At 36.2% G+C, this 20,538-nt stretch overlaps 1 protein-coding gene across 1 annotated transcript; it reads right to left on the bottom strand.

The window, feature by feature from the left end:
* Positions 1-5: 5 nt before the first annotated feature.
* Positions 6-19,694, bottom strand: LOC139983403 (MAM and LDL-receptor class A domain-containing protein 1-like). Its single transcript, XM_071996943.1, has 22 exons — positions 19,536-19,694; positions 17,100-17,222; positions 15,770-15,913; positions 14,756-15,018; positions 13,988-14,204; positions 13,400-13,546; positions 12,671-12,768; positions 12,188-12,352; positions 11,390-11,513; positions 10,456-10,584; positions 9,743-9,889; positions 8,020-8,288; positions 6,900-7,122; positions 6,154-6,300; positions 5,576-5,676; positions 4,304-4,471; positions 3,709-3,832; positions 3,158-3,292; positions 2,795-2,821; positions 1,581-1,686; positions 789-822; positions 6-653 (listed from the first exon to the last, which is right to left on the bottom strand). Exons 1-22 carry the CDS (start codon positions 19,576-19,578, stop codon positions 636-638), a joined length of 2,952 nt encoding a protein of 983 aa, XP_071853044.1. The 5' UTR covers positions 19,579-19,694; the 3' UTR covers positions 6-635.
* Positions 19,695-20,538: the final 844 nt, after the last annotated feature.

Here is a 20,538-nt window from a genome sequence, read left to right as displayed (position 1 = left end):
AACCAAAACAAAACTGGTCCTCAAGAAAATCACGCAAGTCAAACTTTTTATCCCGTGCATGGCTTCTGTAAAAAATATCTACCGTTTGTGATAATTTCAGTGACTACCGATAATTCTCTTCAGTTTTGCAATGCCCATGCCCTTTTTCTGCATTATGAAAGTTAAAAGATCCCTCAAAGTTTCCTCCAAGGAAATTCAGGGGTAAATGTATTTCCCCATATAATTGACTTATTTAAATGTTGCTATGATGCCCGATGTTTTAATTATTTCGCCTGATAGATTTTTTAGATAAACTCAATTCCATACATCTTAATGAGCTATGAAGTTGGATTATCTAGTCTTTGTTTTATATATATATATAGATGCTTCATTAAAGTTGCGCATATAACAGACAGCTTGAAATATATCAAAGATGTAACCCTATTTAAAAAAAAATTGCATCGTACTAAAATTTTGTGTATACATTTATTATGATATTTCCGGTGGCATAGAATGACCACAGCCAATATTATTATTAAATCTAATAAATGTGTTCATATAATATCCCTTTCATTCATGGAGCAGACAGATTCGCTGTAGTTGGCCAAATATATTCATAAAAATATATGATAAAGATAGAGCGTGTCCTTCGGCCATCAAATATCACTATGGGACTGTTGAAAAAGAAAAAGGGAAAAAAGAACTTACTGATATTTCAAATAATACATAAATGGTGGCATATTTTTTGTTATATAGTTATCATTTAAAAATTGTGTTCTATTTGAGAAGCCGTTGGTTTATTAACTCACCTTATAGGGATCAACTTGATGTTGAACGAGTCCACTGTAAAATGAAAAACAACAAAAAATATATATTAAATAGTTGATCTTTACTAATCGTAACTAACGTTTTCTCCCCTTTTTTTCTGTGCATAAATTTAATATTTAATCATAATCAGATTTGAGCTTCTGAGCTTCTGCCTCGCCTTCAATATAAGTCTTGGCAGAGCGTAAGTCAACTTACTTTACATAACCTTATACTTCAGAGAGACGGTTGGATTTCTATAGTCATACTCCATTTATGATAATAACAATCATAGTAATTATTAATAATCAGCAGTTATTTTTACGACGCTTCAGCGACCACAAATGTGGAAGAACCCAGCAAGGGCTTATGGATTACAACTTACACGTCGGATGGCTTCCAATTCAAAATGGTAACTCAAATTTGGGAAAGTGATTTCAGATGGAAAAACCTTACAATATACCCTTGGATAAAAACCCACCTAACTATGACCCGGCTGTTATCGAACCCGGAACCTCCCGATTGCTAAGCCTTATTGCTTCAAATGCCACCGCCTTGATCCACTCGGCCATAGCACCGGTATTTAACATAGTACTGAATGTGTTGACAGTTACCTATAGCTTCCTATACACGGACCTTAGTAGTTTTGGAGCTATATTTCATCTGTTCTTCCGTTTTGTCTGCTTTCAGATTTAAACCTTAATTTTTCACATCTTTAACTTTTCCCCGTCAGACTGGGTTACCTTCAATCGTTACGTTTTGTTTTAATTTGATAAGGTCATTAAAAAAATTCTTACCTTGGTTTCGAGTTTCTTTTCGACACAAAGAAATAGACACCACCAACTATAATGACCAGTCCAATGGTACCAAAGATTACACCCATTGATATTGCTAGGGCGTTAGCTGTAAAATGAAATCATTTTAAATTTAAATCACACCCCAAAACCTGCCCATAAAAATATGTATGTATAGGTGGGAAAAGTGTGTTTGAAACAATTATCCTATAATTTATTTTTCTCTCGAGTATGAAAAGGCTAACTTGCGTTTTGTATATAATAAGTAATACATTATTAAATTCAATTTAATTCAATTAATGTATGATGCAGTAGAAATAAACGTAATGAAATAGGAATACTTAATATGTTTTATAGATTACTGAAAGCATAACTTTTATCAATGAAATGAAAGGAAAATAGAAAGAAAGTTTCCAAGAAATGAATATATATGAAATTTTATGCCTACCTATATAGAGAAAAAAAACAAAGAAAACTTGTAAGGAAATAATCCAGCCAGAAATCAAATGAACAAGAATATTTGTCATAGGAAAGCAAAGAATGCCTTTTGTAGCATAGCATCACAGACATGTAAGCTACTGTGATCAAATCCAGGGAATATACTTTTTACTTTTTAGACCCAGCTCGATCAAAATAGGTCACATTTCAATTAACCATATTTTGATTCAGAATTAAGTAATTGAGACGGGGTTTTCAAATAAACGTGTATAATATGTATGCCCCCAATCCCCCCCCCCCATCCTATTTAAGGTAAATCTATTACACTGTATGTCACTGGGAGATACCTTTATAAGCGGGCGATGTGCACTTTCATAATGAAAAAACACAGATAGAACTGCATTTTCCTGCAAATATACGCAGTATTGTAATGCGCGTGAAATTGCTTGCAGTATTGAGAAGAACTATTCGTCGGTTGTTGATGGTGTTATTTTTGGGGCGGGCAACACACCAGGGATTTATAGTCATGTAGGTACCTACAAAGTGAGGGCGCTTGTGAGCGCCGTGACAGGCTTATAGAAGAAGTTGCCTGCGCAGCTATCCGCTGAAACTGCAAATGTACAGAGAATGTATGAAACTTTATAAGTTTCAACATCCAGTCATGTAGGTATCGTTCACTTGACAAGTAATGCCAATATTGTAGCACGCACTATAGAATAACAACCGGTTATTTAGTGTACAAAACTCTTTCTCAAGAAAGATTTACAAATGTTACTTACGATTCTTCTCGACTGGTTTTGAAGAACCTGTTATCAACATAAAACGATATGAGGGTATTAACATTGTTTCCTTTTTGTTGTTAATTGGTGATTGTATTAAACATTGCATATTATTTCTGATAATATCCTGACTTTGAATTTATTTCGTTGATATAAGGATATAATACATCAAAGGAACTTCTTAATTCAAAACGGAAATTCTTTGATATATAGATATATACATATATATATATACTACAATGATTTTCTCCTGGAACTCTGAGTAATTTGTCATTTGCTGCTTCTCCTAATAAATTGGTACTTTATTATTTATTTCTCTTTAAATCGATTACATATTCTCCGATCAGTGTAGCTGGTACTCACTACATCCTTGGTCTTCGTCGCTCCCTTGAGGACAATCGAAAACTCCATTACAGACGCGGCTATTCGATACGCAAGAGTAATCCTCATAGCACAAGAATTCATTACTTTCGCACGGTCGGAAACTTTGGGTGCCAGCTGTTGACCAAAGTAGAAAATTAATTTGGTATTAAAATGACAGATACACGGTAGTGACTAAAAACCCTTCACTGTGTTATATCCTGCATAAATGGGTAGCTCCCATGTAGCTCATGCATGTCCTATAACGATGATGTGGCCGAGTGGTTAAATGCGGTGGCATTTGAAGCAACAAGGGTTAACAATCGGGAGGTTCAGGGTTCGATACCCGGCCGGGTCAATAGTTAGATGGGTTTTTCATCCAAGAGCAATCTACGGTTTTCCCATCTGAAATGACTTTCTAAATCGACTTTCTAAATTAAACTTAAATGTTGAATTGGAAGCCACCCGACGTGGATGACGAAGACGAGGATGGTATTCGATAGTAGCCCTTGAAATGATTTATATATTGACTTTCACCAAATTAATATACTCACTGTAGGCAACTGTACTGACAACCGGAATATCGTAACCGGCAGCCCTACATCCCGGTGTAAACGATATATCGTCAATAGAGATATCACCATCTTCGGTGATACCGCGAATGCCTTCAATAACCACCTACAGATAATATAAAATATATTATAGAAACTATAGGTTTACTCTGAAAATATCAGAAATGAGAAATTATCAATGATCAGATTAATAAACTTTGAGGTAATTTCTCCTGATTTTATAAAGTACCAGAACTAGCAATTGTACACTTTTTTTTTTAGACACAGTTGTGACGCAGAAGTAATAAAGTGATGGTGAAGACGGACAAACATTCATACATACATACATATATACATACATACATAGCCTACATACATACTACATACATACATACATATATACGGACAGACAATTACTGAAACCAGGTAAAACATACTACATCACATTAAAAGCCTATCCATCAATAACGGCGTCCATGTATTCACTTTTCGATACAGGTTCTCATCTGCTAAGTAACACAATATTAATCGAAATTGTTTTTGTTTTTTTTTGTGTTTAATGTGTAAAACTTAAGGAGGCACGCAACAAAGATGTTACCTGGAATGCTGTAGTTTCTATACCCAGTCCAATGGAAGCATAGAACCAATTATCGCCCCTTTGCTGGACCTGAGACCAAACTTTGGTCAACGGACCGTTAACTTCTGTACGAGTGTAGACAACGAGTTCACCGATACCAATGCCTTCAACGTGGTAGAAAAACCTCATCTTTGGTGATACAAACCAAGAAAACAACATTAAATAAAAGGTATCTTGTAATTAGCTGGAATGTTTAAACAAACCAAAGTTCAATATTATTGACGCCTGCCTTAAAAATTAACAGAGATAGAGGAACAGAGATTGTGTATGTAAACACAAAATGGACGGTCAAATAAATAAAAGACACAAGAATAATAAACAGGAAGCTGATTTCGTTTCAGGATATGGACGTTTCTCGGATTATTTATTAATTTTGTTTCTTTCATTATTTTCAAACAGCATAAAGACATCAGATTTGTAAGCACTTGAAGAAAAAAATATCGCAAAACTTTACATAGTTATAAACGTCACGGTAGCTCTAAATTCAGGTTGGGCCTATGAGGAAATTATGTCATCAAGGCCCGCTTCACTTTCTTTAAGTACCATGGAAATAAGGATATATTATATTTCTACCCATATTTTGGGTAACCATATTCACCCCGGGGGCCCTGATCTGTATCCACGGCACATTAATCTTGTTACGAATACAGTGCAGCAAATATTATGTAATAACGAATTCTTTCACCGAGTCATTCTCTCAGCCTGGTAATATTGTAGCGACAACGAGAGAATAATACACAATATTTGCCAGGCTTTCTAGTAAGGTCACACATTTTCAAAACCATTACAAAACCATTTATGGATTTCCTGGCAATACTATACTCTCTGCACAAGAGGTGTATACACGTATACTTCTGTTGAGGAGGGGCTTTTTTTCTTTTTCAACCTTGTTTCGAAAGATGCCAAAAAAATTGCACCATTTTGCATCCAAGCATCCTACATTATAGCAACATTTGTCAAAGAGGGGGGGGGGGGGGGCACAAATCCTATTAGACCCCTCACCTGGATGTAATAACATCTAACCACCCCCACCATCCCCTCGTCAGCACTTAAAGGGTTCGTGTACCCCTGGTCTGCACGTTATTAATTTTCTTTGGACCGTAAAAGTTCTTACGGATGACATCAAGTTGTTTATTATAATAAATGGCTTAACGATACAGCGTTATTAATTGATTGACAACATTAAAATAATATAATAAACTGTTTCCACTTGAAAACAAGGTTTTCACTTACAGTGCAGGTTTCTGTAATCTGTTTTAGAATGTAGTAACTGCCCAGACGAGCTCTGTCTCCAGGACGGCGCGGTCTATCAACCTCAATGTACATGTAATAACCTTGAGGAAAATAAATGATTACTTAACTATGCTGGAGTATTACAGTAATATTAAATTATGATCGTACTATTGATCACATGACTATATATTACACTACAAATGCCGATGCCTTACCTTGAGCATAGTAGGTACACCATAGTTAATATTGTTCATGTTTTACTCTAATATATATATATATATATATATATATATATATATATATATATATATATATATATGTATGTATGTATATATATATATATATATATATATATAAATGAAAATCGTAATGAGTTGGAAAAACTTCCAGCCTCCACCGGGATTCGAACCCATGCCCTCAATGAATATCTACACACTCCGAACGACTAAACACAAGCATATATTAGTTTTACATTATCTTATATTAAATGATTACATATTAAATTCCATTACATATCTCACATTCATGTCTTTAACGTCAGTCATACCCTTAGTTGCATATGAAATAGCGCACATTACCTTCAGAAGTTCCAAGGGTGTGGTCAGCTCCAGGACCAGTACCACCGCTACCAGTGCCTCCTTTGTTCCACGTCCAATCAAATTCATCATCGTTCAAATTTGTCCAATCACACATTCCGGATTCAAAGTTGCACATATTATACGAGGCTAAATATAAAGAAATATGATTAATGAAGAAATCATTCTACTGTTTCGCTTCGCTTTGCTTTGATTTGCTTTTGTTTTCCTTACCTTTTCTGTTCTGTTTTATTTTGGGTTTATTTGCGTCGTTTCGTTTCGTTATATCCTGTTTCTTATATAGTTGTTATATTTTCATACGTATCGTTTCGTATTATTTCGTCTCTCTTTCTGTGCTTTACTTAAAATGATTAGTTTCATTTCACCAACGAGTATATAACCACATTTTATCTAATCTTAATCATTAAAATGTTACGTCATAGCCTATTTTAATACTAAACAGCACCTGACAAAATACTCGGTTGAATTGGAGTATGAACTGAGTGTTAACTTCGAGGCGACACTGAATGAAATCCGTTCTTTATTTACGTTAGTCGATTTGAATACTTTGTATCCAAATCCCTCCCGCTCCCCCCCCCCCCCCCATGCGCACATCAACCAGGCGCACCGTATAGATAAGTTCAAAAGTAATACACTTCTTAAACTTGAAAATTAAAAATTAATCCCTATGTTATTCCTAACAATCCAGAGGCTAGTTGAGAAGTCGCAAATAATCCAGTCTTACTTACTACAATGTGACGGTAGCTCATCCGTGCCATCACAGCAATCAAGTGCAAAATCACACTGCTGGTTAGCTGGGTAACAAACGCCATTGCTACACTGTGTCTGCTGGGCACCACATGTTCCAGATAGCACTGGGAGGGGAACTTCACAGTCCGAGAAGAGAAAGTCGTCGATAGCAAACCCACTCTGAACAGGTACAATCAGCGTATCCTCAACTTCCACTATAATCTATATATATGATCAGGAATATTTATAGCAACGTTAACATGTATGATCTGAACAAGAAATGCCAGTAGGAACAATTTTCTCATGCTAATAGCACTCTATGCTTTCCCCCATAAACCATGCTTCAGAGCACTCGTACTAAAAGTATAAACAGTTTCTAACCGTTATCTGATAGAGAGGGGATGCTCCTACTATCAGTACGAGTGCCTGGAGCGTGACATGCAAGTAAACATTAGCCTACACACAATCTGGGAGGGGTGGAGGTGGTGGGTGGGGGGGGGGGGCCTGTAAATATTGCTGTCTAATGGTGTTTCTTATTCAGTTATGGTTTTATTATAAGAAGAGCTATCTGTTTTTGTTTTTAATTTATTGAATCAAAAAATCACTATCATTGATTATGTTTTGCTTAGTTGGAGAGCGTTAATATTCTTTCTGAATCATCACTGGTTACACAGTTTACTGAAACTTCTGACTGGCATCTCCGTCGACAATGTATAGCTTATACTTCACACTTATATTTAGAAGCAACGCATCCTCCATGTTCAATTAACTACCGACAGTTTAGTATTAACGTTTTTGTCTTTTTTTTGGTTACTTTTATTATTATTTTTATGATTATTATGATTATTATTATTGTTGTTATTATTATTGTTGTTGTTGTTATTATTATTATTATTATTGTTATTATTATTATCATTATTATTATTATTATTATTATTATTATTATTATTGTTACTATTATTATTTTTAATTATTATTATTTATTTATTTTTTTATTATTATTATTATTATTATTATTATTATTATCATCATCATTATCATCATCATTATCATCATCATTATCATAATCATTATTATCATCATTATGCTTTATGCGCCGAATGAATACAAATCACCTACCTGGAATTCTGCCGTACAAGCATCGATGTCGGCTTCTCCAAGATTCCATTTGTTGTATTGTCCAAATCCATCCAGCTCTTTTCGCAAGCGTCTCATATCATCACCTGGAGTCTTGATGTACACTTCAAGATCACCGTATTCAATTCCGAACATATTATACCAAAACGTAAATTTACAAGCTCTGCTGGCTGTGTGGAAAACGGGACTAATCAGTCTTGCCTTTCTGTCCTTCAATGGTACCTGAGCACCAACGACATACATGTAGTTCCCTGTAAAAGACAATAAAGACGAAGAACAATATAAAAAAAAACAATACTTCCTATTGTTTTCCGCTTTTCAATTCCTTCAAATGTAGATAATGTGCACAAATTGCTGGTCATGAAAGTCAACGGGACTATGGAGTCTACATTTTATATATTTGATAGGTGTCTGGCAACCGGTGACATAGCATAAGTCACTGTAAGACAAAATTGAAAACAATATTAAAACAATAGCTTTTATTGTTATCTATTCTGCAAATTTAAATTTTAAAACAATAACTTCCTGTGTAATAAACGGGACTAACTGGTCTTGATGTTTGTTTTCTTTCCCCTGTCAAACACTATTGAGAAATAAAAAATAAAAAAGTCTTACTTTTTGGTCTTACTTTTCTCTTTTTATGTCTTTTTTCTTTTTCCTTTTTTTGTTTTGCGAATTTACAAATATGGCTGGCTATGTCTAAGACGGGTATACTATATCTTACTCTTCACTCGTTTATTTGTATCTGGGAACTAACAAAGCGATAATAATAACGGGATTCATAAACTATAACGCAGCTGAACAGGCAGACCAATAAAGCAAGATCCTAAAATGCATCACTAAAACTCAGTAGGGAAACTTAAGCTTTCATCATGTGAGTTAATATGTGTTACTATATGCATTGTAATTTATTCAAGGACAAATAGGCTGCTATGTCGTTTATACGAAGTTGGAAGAACATAGTTACATTTGATTTGATTGAGTAAAATTTATAAAGCATATTATATTAAAAATGTAATTCTAGTCATCGTCATCATCAATTAGAGAACATTACATAGATTTATGTAACAGGAGGACGCTCCAGCAAAGGTTGCTTTAAGAGAAGCATTAAGACATACTGCTAAACCAGTAGGAAGGCCCGTGACTACCTTGCTTGGAAAAATAAAGTCGCAATTTAAGGACGTTTACGTTAACAATTTCGAGGAAGCAATAAACCTTGCACAAGATCGTGATACGTGGCGGAGGTTAATCACTGAGCATGTCGGATAGACGAGACTCAACTTACTACTACTACTACATATATTTAGCATCATATATGAAAAACTGATTAACTTGATAACCGGAACAACTATGGAAATATAATTATAGCCCCCTTTTGTTTTGTATTTTATCCTACATTTTATGGTATTATGATATATCAGGACAAACATTCCGCCTAAAGTTATCCTATAAAAAGCAACCAGCTCTTCGGCTAATAGTACTTCCCCTAATGTTCCTTAAAACTAAACGTGAAGCCTTGAAGAAAGAATGCAACCACATGGACACGAAACCTTGAATCCAGATCGTTGTACGTTTTGTTATATTGTTAGTCGATTTGCACTTGAATGGGGTAGGGTGGGGAGGGGGGGGAGTTGCAGGGTAGACGTCTACGTTTGGAAAGTCACTGGATCAATAAAAGTGGAATAAAAGCATATAGACTGTATACCTTGTGGGCTGTTGTAGGTGTGGTCATTCACGGGTCCATTATAATTCAAGTCCATCTCGGATGCGCTCTCTCTTGCCTTCCAATCAAACTCATCATCTTTCATTTGGTTCCAACCGCAGAGACCAAACTCGAATCCACATACCACAGCTGCGGAATAACATTAATGTAATTCACATTTCACATCTTCGCTTTGTTTGAAATCTTATTTTTTTTTTTTTTTTTTAATTTCATAGCACTGAACTCAATTCCAATTGTGATCTATATTAGTTACACAATCCGGAACGCATTATTTTAAATATCGATTTCAACTTTTTGCTGAGACTTGAAAAATTTCAAGCTATAGCTAACATGATTGCACATTGGATCAATATCGATAGAGCACACTAACCTTATTTATACCTCACGTCCAACATCAAATACGTCAGTTTAAATAACTCCTTGCTATTTACTGATTGTTTCGCCCATATTCTTTAAGGATTCTAATCTATATATTACTGTTTATGAATGAACAACCTTACTATCACAGTTAGCCTTAACTGTAAGGATATAATCCCATGGAAAGTGCAATTTCCATGATAAAAAGAACACCGTTTTCCTACTCATATGTGTCCTTCACAAAGAAGTACATTTCCTATGGACATATCCTATAGCACGGATGTGAATAATTGGGTGGCATGAATGGATACTCATTTAAAACCCGTGAGTAATCTTACGACAATCAGCTTCGTCGGACCCGTCGAAGCAGTCGTAATGGAAGTCACAGTAAGCGTCGCCTCTCACGCATTGACCAGTCACGCACTGATAGAACGATGGGTCGCATCCGCCTCCCGGAAGTGTAAATGCTGTTTATAAACATGCACGCAGAAGGAAAAAATAAACAGAAATGTTAAATTAATAACTTGTTGAATTATGTCATGTGCAAGGAGTATATCTATAAATACGCGATTCATTCTTAAAATAGGTAATAGTGGATTAGTATCTCACTGGAGGGAGATGTTAATTTTGTTCTGATTAATGAAAACAGAAAATACTAAAATTACAAAGTGGGGGCACGCACGTGTAATTTGCAATGCAAGTTTTGTTTAGGACATTCTATTTTGTCAAAAATAAATAGAATTATCTTTACTTTCTCTATCATTAGCTCACATTTGCTTGCTTAAAGTTGACTCTCGACTTTCAAATGTGACTAGTGTTTGAAATCTCGAAAAGAAAATGCAGCTCGGAATTGAGCATCTACCTGGATATTGTGGTTGTTTTGAACTCAAAGTCTATTTATTAACAATATCAAACTCAGTGGAGCCAGAGGGTAAAGTCATGCAGAAAACGAAACCACACTTTACCTAAATTGAAAAATGTTCAGGGTACACCAGTGGTTGTGTGACGAAGCCTAAAAGGCCCTAAGGGTGCGCATGCCGCATTGGTACACACTTGTGGTCGTTTTGTTTTCGCCGGCCGGATTCATACTTTCGCCGACTGGAGTTGGCCCGCAGACGACCATTTCGTGAACACCTGAAGTAGAAATTCCAGTCTGACCTCAATAAATACAAACAGCCATGTTCGCCCATGGTTCTGCCTACAGATACGTCACTTTACATACCTAACCCATTGGTCTATACCTATGGCAAAGTTAAATGTTGATATGCTTACGTGGTCTAATAGTTGTCGCTGTGGGGAGATTTCTTCCCGCCGCGGTGCAGCCTGGTGTAAAGCTGATGTCGTCCAGTGAGATGTCACCTACGACGCTTATTCCACGGCTACCTTGGAAAACGACCTGTCGTTAAAAAGAAACGTGGTGATTTCATTTAGAAAGGCTAAGTAAAGATAAAATAGAGAGAATTTACAGAAAATCTTTCTCAATTTTTATTTTATTTTCTATTCAAATATGTGTATGAATCGCACAACATACGCCTCTCTCGTCCATGTTCTGCACCTCCACTGCTCCTCTTCTGCAGTTTCTCTGCAAACTCCGTATCCTCCACCAATTTCATGTTAACAGTATCATCCATAGTGTATCTTTGTCAGAGTAACTCTTCTGAAGTTGAGGGGGAATTTCCCTCTTTCAAACTTGCCGCAAAATCCTTTCAAGTGATTTATAGACTTGGTCAATAATCAAACTGACTCAGAAAATGGTATTTACTTTGATTGAGATAACACTGTTTGAAGTGTTATTACAGATTTGCATATTCAGGTATCCGGTAACAGAATCATAATCCTTGATCCGATTTACCGCATGGCTGGCTGTGCACAGTTTGTATTAACTCAGTAAAACCTGGGATCTCCCATTATTTAGAAATACATTATGATATGTGAGGGAACCAAACCGGTCAACGTCTGATCCCAACGTGTTGGGCAACACTGTAATTTGTTTACGAACGTTTACTGTTTCCATTGATACAACAGTAAACGTAGGCTGTTTAGTCTCCGTCAAGCAGCGACGTATCTTACCTGGAAGTCATTTTCTCTGTGCAAATCGAGAGCCACGAACATCCACGGGTCTCTCATATCCTGAGTCTGTTGCCAGAGTTGCGTCAGTGGGCCATTGATCTGCTCTCGAGTGAATACCGTTAGAGCACCGATGAAGTTACCCTTCATGTGATACCAGAATCTAATCTAGTGGAACCAGATTCAGATAGGATATAAACAAAAGATAAAGTAAAAGAAAAAAAAACACACAGTTGATCGAAACCCGGAGACAATCAAAGTCACCGGGAAGTCTCACAAATCCATGGCACATTCGTTTGGCGAACTGAGGTGAATACATTATTCTTTCTATTCCATGTTTGACCCAAGGCACCGGAGCTGCAACCCCACCTGATCCCAACTCACGTCGGCCCGGGCCCACATACAGGAATTAATCACAATTCAGTATGTATAGGCTTAGTAATTCATGGTGTTTTTATTACATGGTAATTCGAAGAAAGTATATACCTGGCAGTTAGAAGGATTTCTTGCGATCGTATAACTGGCAATCCTTGCCTTCTCCGTGATTTTAATGTCTCCACTGATTTCAATGTAAATGTAGTAACCTAACAAAAAGAAAACAGAATAAAAATACAATGGTCATATCAACATATTTTAGCGTTGGTTTACTATAGTTTAGAGATTATGAAACATCGTCACCGATAAGTTATGAAGACCGAGCTTTTCCATACAACAATTCACAAGTAATAGCATGTTATGGATATAAGTAGCATATACGTTTCCCGGGCTCTTGATCATGGTCATTGTCATGCGTAACTATGTCCATCTTCAAGATAACAATGATATCTGAATTGGACCTACTGGTGATGGTGTACAACGCCACCCCCTCCCCCCCCCCCCTCACGTACAGCTCTATACAAACAAGTAACAGAGCACTTGGCTCAACCTTGTGTGCCGAAAACTTGACAGATTTTGAAGTTTAATGAACAAAAGGGCACAGTTATAATCAGCTTTTAATTGTTTGTAACAGCAGTGTCATTTTTGTTTACTTTTTTCTTAATAAGGGAACTTTTTAATTACCGTGTTAACGATTCAAAGGGTCCTTTGTATTACCAATAAGGGGCACAGCTCATTTACTAAAAGAGATTTTTGATGAATTGGATGAGGAAGGGGACGTGTTTTCTGTGCCAGCCGCCCCCCCCCCCCCTGTACGTAGCATCCTCCAAAAATTCTCACCATCGACTGTTCCAGTGGTGTGATCATAATCTGGTCCTGTGTTGTCCGTGCCAGTACCCCCTTTGTTTCTCCTCCAATCAAAATCATCATCGTTGAGTTGTGTCCAATCACAGAGGCCGTTTTGGAAGTCACACCTATTGTAGTTGCCTAGAAAAGAAAATGAAAAAAAAAAAAACAGACATCTTTATGAAATTAAATTGTTAAGAATAAATAGTCAGAGCTAGAGAAACGTTGTTAAGCAAGTAGTAAAGAAAACAAATACAAATATATGTTTTGATACAACTTCGTGGACTGCCGGTAGGTTTCAGGAAACGCCACATATACGCTCATGAACATTATTCGCATTGTGACTGCCAGTTTGACAAGTGTAATGTTAAAAATGGGATAATATAAGATAAGACCTTGTTGATCGTTTGTGTCAATGTTTTTATATGAATTATTGCATCGCCTGTGTACGAAGGCAAATGTACTTTGTAACATAAATAAATCAGCATATACGAACGAGGAAACATATCCATCTGTGACGTTTGATTTTATGCAAAACAAATAAAAGACAAATGCATATTAATCTTGAAGAATAAGACTTACCGCAAGCCGTTTCATCCGAACCAGAACCACAGCAATCATTGGTAAAGTCACATCTGTAGTCGTTGGAATAGCAGACATTTGAAACAGAACATTGCTGATTGCCAGCACCACATGTACCTTGCCCAGGCCCAAATGCACAGTCCTTAAATTCTACGTCATCGATAGCTATACCGCCCTCTTGAGGAAACTTCTGTTTATCTTCACCGATCATTAATATCTGTTATATAGAATGTTACATGAACAATATTTTACTCAATTTGTATTGACAAAGACTGATAAACTTGAAAGTAGAAAGCATATCATTCAGATGTCCAATTAAACTTGTTTTTATATTATGGTTATCCTAAAACTATATACTGTTACAAAGTTAAAGTTTTTGTCCTGGGGGTGGGGGTGGGGATTTACTAAGCGAAGAACTATCAAAGTTGACGGGACACCCCCTCCCTACCTCTCCCCTCCCCGTCTATCATCCTAGGTACCCAACCAGATCTGTCGATGACATTTGTATCATTTGTTTACTTCATATTTCAACTAATACGAAATTTGAGTTTGATTTACAAGTTTTACCGAACGTATCAAGGTTTACTCAAATAAGCGAGCAACTTATCATGCCAAGATATTATCTAAATGGTCATCTCATACGTCTTTTGATATAGTTTAATTACTCAGTCAAATGGCATACATTACTATGTTTTACGCTTGTATAATAAACCGTCTTAAGATCTTTTTTTTGTAATTGAAATCATTAAACTTTTAATAAATAATTACCTGAAAGTTCTCAACACATGGATCAACATATATCTCCGTATAATACCAGGTAAGAAGGGCTGGATATTTGTCCAAGACTTTGTAGAGATGTTTAATGTTTCCATTCGTAATTTGACGGATTTCAAGGTCTCCGTACTCTAATCCAAAGAAGTGATACCACAGCGTAAGCTTGCATGTCCTAGCCGCAAGCGAGAAGCGTGGACTGGTCAGGCTTGATTTGCTAGAGACATTGGTGAAGGTACCGTCTAAATACAAATACCGACCTTTCAAGTAAACAATGGTAAAAAAAAACAGTTGGTTTAAAGGATAAAGTAAACAATGTTGCGACAATAACGCGAATTTAGAAATTTATAAAATTTATGGGGCGTCTGGTGAAAATGATTAACTTTTAATCACATCTGAAACCAAACAAGTGCTCATTAATCATGACACATGCGTTACCACGAATGCAAAGTATTAATATTTAGTTTGTCAATTTTTTTCCTGTGATGAGTTAATCAACATTACTGTCATGTCCAGTCATGCTATATATAGCACTTTCTGTCAAAATTACATCACACATTAAGGAAATGTTATCATGAGAACTCAAAATGCCATTAAGTAGTTTCAGTGCCGTAAAGATAGAAACAACAACAAAAAACTTGTCTTTTTTTCCTGCTGTAGCTATGACAACTAACTCGCTATGACTATATTAATAGGAGGAATTTAACTTCACTAGTACAGTAACCACTGGTGCCACCTGTAATACTGTTCATGTCCCACAACCGTGCATCAGTAATAACTACTTTCTGTTCGTAACACGGTAACATTTGTTACACGTTGCAGTTGAAGTTATTGTCCTAGCTATTAGTATCGGCTGCGTTTAACCAAGGAACACATCTCATTAACGTGTTCCATTGAGTAACCGTTTGTTTTTTTGGTGGGGGGGGGGGGGGGAACGAATCACAAAATATGATGCAAAGTACTATGATGATATATTAGCGCTACATCCTTGTAATTTATGATAATTGTTACCTGTCAAACCACCACTCGTGTGATCTCCATTTGGGCCACTAAAGCCTGGCGACACGTTGCTACCATCCCTCACTCGCCAATCAAAGTCATCGTCTGTATTCTGCGTCCAGCCACAAAAGCCACTTTCGAAGTCACATGACGTAGCTGTAGATACACCACGTATAATTATTATTATTATTATTATTATTAGAGAGGTTATTATTAGAGTTTTCTCATTTTCTCAAACATGTCAACGATTTGTGCGACATACTGTGGTGGACTTGGACCCACCAACCCACTGTTTTGAACGGCGTATAATTTCGTTATAACTGAACTATTACATAATATTAGTACAGGATGAATTAGAACTGTCGGCAATGACGGGTCCACAAACATTGCTAAGAGACAGTCACATGACATTCTGGTTTACCTAGTTCACGTGACCCTGATAACAGTTTTGGTCACGTTATTTCGGTTTCGCTTGTAGTATGGAGTTCTACATGTTTTATAAGTTTGACATGTTTCATATAAAAATTTATATGCTACAGGAAAGGTAGCCGATATGATTGAGGAGATCCCTAGTAGTTTGTTCTCATTTTTTATGCTTGGGTAACCCGACTTGTCAACTGCATCATTACAGCGACCTTGGCGAATGTTGTAGCCCAGGGAAAACTGGTTGACGAAGGAATTAACTTCTCTTCTTTGAGAAATGATTAGATCTTTATGTTGCCAAATTATTTATATTTTGTAACTTTTCAAGGGATTTATGTTCAAGATTATTTGCATTTCCATTAACAATCTTTTATTCCGAAGGCGTTTGATTTTTCTTTGTGGAGACCCCCTGGAAATGGTCACGAACCTGAATGTGAATACCATGTACGTATCATTCTAGAAATGGGTGGGCAAACTACGGCCCGCGGGCCACATGTGGCCCGCCAGTGATTTTTTTGCGGCCCGTGAGATGTCTCAAGGTAGAAAAAACCAATCTATTTTACATCATCACAAAAAAACGAGCTAGCTGCTTAGAATTTATCTGCACTAATGATGCTGTCAGGTAGGCCTATTATCCCCATTAATTATCAACTGTACTGTATTGACATATTGTTTTTTGTGACTACACACACCTATTTCTTGAAATCTTCGGAATAAAAGGTTTGAAATCAACAGCAGATCGTTGGTTAGGTGCGGCCCAGTCAATTTTTCCCTCCTTATATCTGGCCTATTCATTCAAAAAGTTTGCCCGCCCCTGTTCTAGAAGAAACACTACATAGTCATGAAACTGTTTTGACTTAAATTGTCATTTTCCCTGCCAGCTTGTGCACAGTTAACAATAAGGTTAAACGTTTCTTACGGCAGTCAACTTCATCCGATCCGTCGGCGCAGTCTTCTTTGAAGTCACAGTACTGATTGCTTGGTATGCAACCAGACACGGTTCTACATTGGAATTGACCCGAGCATTGTGATGCAACTTCTCCTAGGTAAAAATATTACAAAACTCAGAGTAAAATATTAGGATTAACATTAAATATTAATATAAATTGGAAATAATACATTAAAAAAAATGAAAAACGAAAATGTTGTTTGGCAACAAATAGATGTCCATGTGGTATTTATGAACCTCCATAATGAGTAAGTAATGCCGGTGTGGCTTTAGTGATGAATAAAAATGTATAGTTTTAGGGTCAGTGGTTAAAAATCACTTCAAGTTTGGTTTCGCACCACCAATTATTCGACTCTTTTCTGAAATTCGTGGCTTACCATCATTTCGACCTTATTCCTGCCACCAACTCTAGACGCTTTAAATTTGGTGCTATAAGATTGTAATAGTATTTCTGGCCCAAACAGTAGAATTCAGGTTATAAACTTAAAAATGAGATGGTACATTCATGTCCATTACACTAGACACTATTCATAAAACTACAATATTTAGGAATATTCCTCTAGACTCTATGATGTTATTGATATGGTAGTGTATGATAATTCTTACACCAACATTATACACTATATGGATAGCACTACAATAATATAGGAACATTCCTGGCCATAACACTAGACCCCCTAGGATGTTATTGAACTGCTAGTGTATGATAATTCTTACACCAACATTATACACTATATGGATAGCACTACAATAATATAGGAACATTCCTGGCCATAACACTAGACCCTATGATGTTATTGAACTGCTAGTGTATGATAATTCTTACACCAACATTATACACTATATGGATAGCACTACAATAATATAGGAACATTCCTGGCCATTACACTAGACACATATGATAAGAGTGATACAGTAATGTACCGTACGAGCATTCCTGGTCATAACACTACTAGACACTACATGTTAGTGATATGATAATGTATAGGAGGATTCCTAACCCAACATTAGACACTATAATGCTGGGGAATAATATCCTGCGACTCTCCCTGTCTCAATCTTAGACATTACCATGATAGCGCTATGATAACGTATGGATGATCATGGCCGCACCTTGGCCACTACTGTATGGTGGTGATGCATATTGTATAGTGATGTATAGTAATGACATGTAGTCGTAGTGATGGCCACAGCATTTGTAGTTGAGGTATGGTGCAGGTAGGAGCAATAAATGGGGACTGGTATTACTAGAGACTAGGCCTATACTTCAATTAACGTAATGTCAGCCTATCCCTGCCCACAAACCTATAGGCACTGTAATGAATATAGAAATGATCGTGATAAACTGTCCTCGCCAAACTCCCAACCATTAGATACAACAATGCTAGTGAAACGATAAAGTTGGCCAATCCATGGCCACAACACTAGATATTATTATGATATTAAAATATTAATGAAGACATATTATGGGTCACAAGATACCGTATAATATAAGTTATAATATTTCATGGTATAGTTGCAATACACAGGTGATATAAGACCATTATTTTGGCCGTCACATTTACTACAATTAGTCAAAGTATACATTGGCGAGCATCGTGGAGATACTGGGACGTAAAGAGGGGGATATAACTATTGCTCCTACAAATGGAGGAGTTAGGATGGGGGCAAGAGAGTACTTTAGGTAAGTTAGTTAAGGAATGAGTAGGGCAAAGAAAAGAGCATGTCATCCCAAAGTACAAGGCTGTATATACGCCCCATTATGTCTGCACTATTCTGACATCAAATCTAGAATAAACATAAAACTGACATGGAACAATTTTAGTGATATTTCAAGAGGGAAAAACTTGTTAACATAACAACATTTTCATTATTTCTCAATTTACCAGATTAACGTGTATTAAAATATTATTTGTTCTTTAACGGGTACTTTGCTTTCCGTACAACACAGAGTATTGACGATCATGATATATTAATACATATTGCTATATTGAAGCATTTCAATAATACCAAAAATTGTAAGATAATGATAATGTCAGGCTCAGTTGTGTTTGACGAACATTACCAACTAGCATTGGCCAACAGCACATGCGCAGCAGGTGTAGCTTTACGAATAGCATAATAATGTGCATAAATACCATACAGGATTAATATTGATACACGGTTGATAGTAATATCAGAGAATCCGATCAAAGGTGTTATACGTTCCTACAAATATATACTTCTTAAAACAAAAGACAACCTACACGGTATAAACATAGAGTATATTAGCCATTGCCACTTCTTTTTTTTTTGTGGACAAATTCGTAAAAAATATACAGGATTGTAAGAATGTCAGCAACATATAAATCATTAATCATAACAAAGACTTAGCCTTAAAATGAAATAAGACAAGTTATAACAAACCTGTGAAACAAATTAAAAACAGGAAAGTAAGTAAATAGTTCATTTCGCTCTGTTTTCGGCACCGCGATTTCAATACTTCAGTTTTCTTCTTCCTTGATCATTTGAACTACTAGCATGCGGCTATACAATAGTGATAACACTGGTAGACGCAACTAATAATAACAGCGTTGCGCAGATTGATTTAATTGGTTAATGATTATCACTAGAACCGATATCCCCATTAAGTGTTATCATTGATCAAAAATCCAAAAGAAAAAAAAATGGGGGGGGGGTGAGGGTTAATTGATATTCTGTATCAAAACACTTTATCCTATACTAATTTATTAATTGATTAGCTAAGGAGCTAATTAGTAATTTGTCATATGTAACTTTGAACCTCTAAATTAGACGCATATATATATAGAGAGAGAGAGATAGGAATATTTTAGTTTCAAACCAAATCCCAATACCGGCTGTTACCTGTCACCGAGATAACGATTTATTTGAATAACCACTATTTATATATTGTTCCTATGTTATCTGGTATACTATGCATGTATAGATTGTTTATTAGGAATGAAAAATTGCAAGTATGTTCATTGTTATTGTCATAACGACATCCCTCTGACCTAGGAATCACCTACAACCATTGCAACCCATTAAATTACCTCTCACTTTTTTTTTTTAATTAAGCTTTTTGGATCTTTCGAGATCCGGGCTTAGGATTCACAAATGATTTCGAGTCGGTTAGCTTCATGATTGATTTCTAGAGTAAGGCAAAATGTCATCAAACAGGCTTAACATTGTTCGATACAGGCGGCGAAGCCTACAGTGGCACGATACTTTCCTTTACTGGTTTCGAACCTCTGGACATACAATCAGTGTCCATGGCCTAGATGGTTAGGGTGTCCGAATATAAAGCGGAGGCCCCGGCTCGAGATTTTTTTTCCCAAACAGGTTTGCAATTACGGAGTTTTCAGCCAATCAGATTGCTCGTGACGTCAGCATCAATGATAACCATCGC

This window comes from Apostichopus japonicus, chromosome 16 (assembly GCF_037975245.1).
Source record: "Apostichopus japonicus isolate 1M-3 chromosome 16, ASM3797524v1, whole genome shotgun sequence".
In the NCBI taxonomy this organism is placed as follows: Eukaryota; Metazoa; Echinodermata; class Holothuroidea; order Aspidochirotida; family Stichopodidae; genus Apostichopus; species Apostichopus japonicus.
This window is presented reverse-complemented; position numbering and strand designations above follow the sequence as displayed.

What these genes read in the sequence shown, in the direction of transcription:
- LOC139983403 (XM_071996943.1), bottom strand. Translation starts at nt 19,578, where the DNA reads ATGAACTATTTACTTACTTTCCTGTTTTTAATTTGTTTCACAG. An exon ending in CATGTGTTGAGAACTTTCAG is followed by an intron (nt 14,205 to 14,755) that starts GTAATTATTTAT and finishes TCTATATAACAG; the next exon opens with ATATTAATGATCGGTGAAGA. An exon ending in TTCGGATGAAACGGCTTGCG is followed by an intron (nt 13,547 to 13,987) that starts GTAAGTCTTATT and finishes TTTCTTTTCTAG; the next exon opens with GCAACTACAATAGGTGTGAC.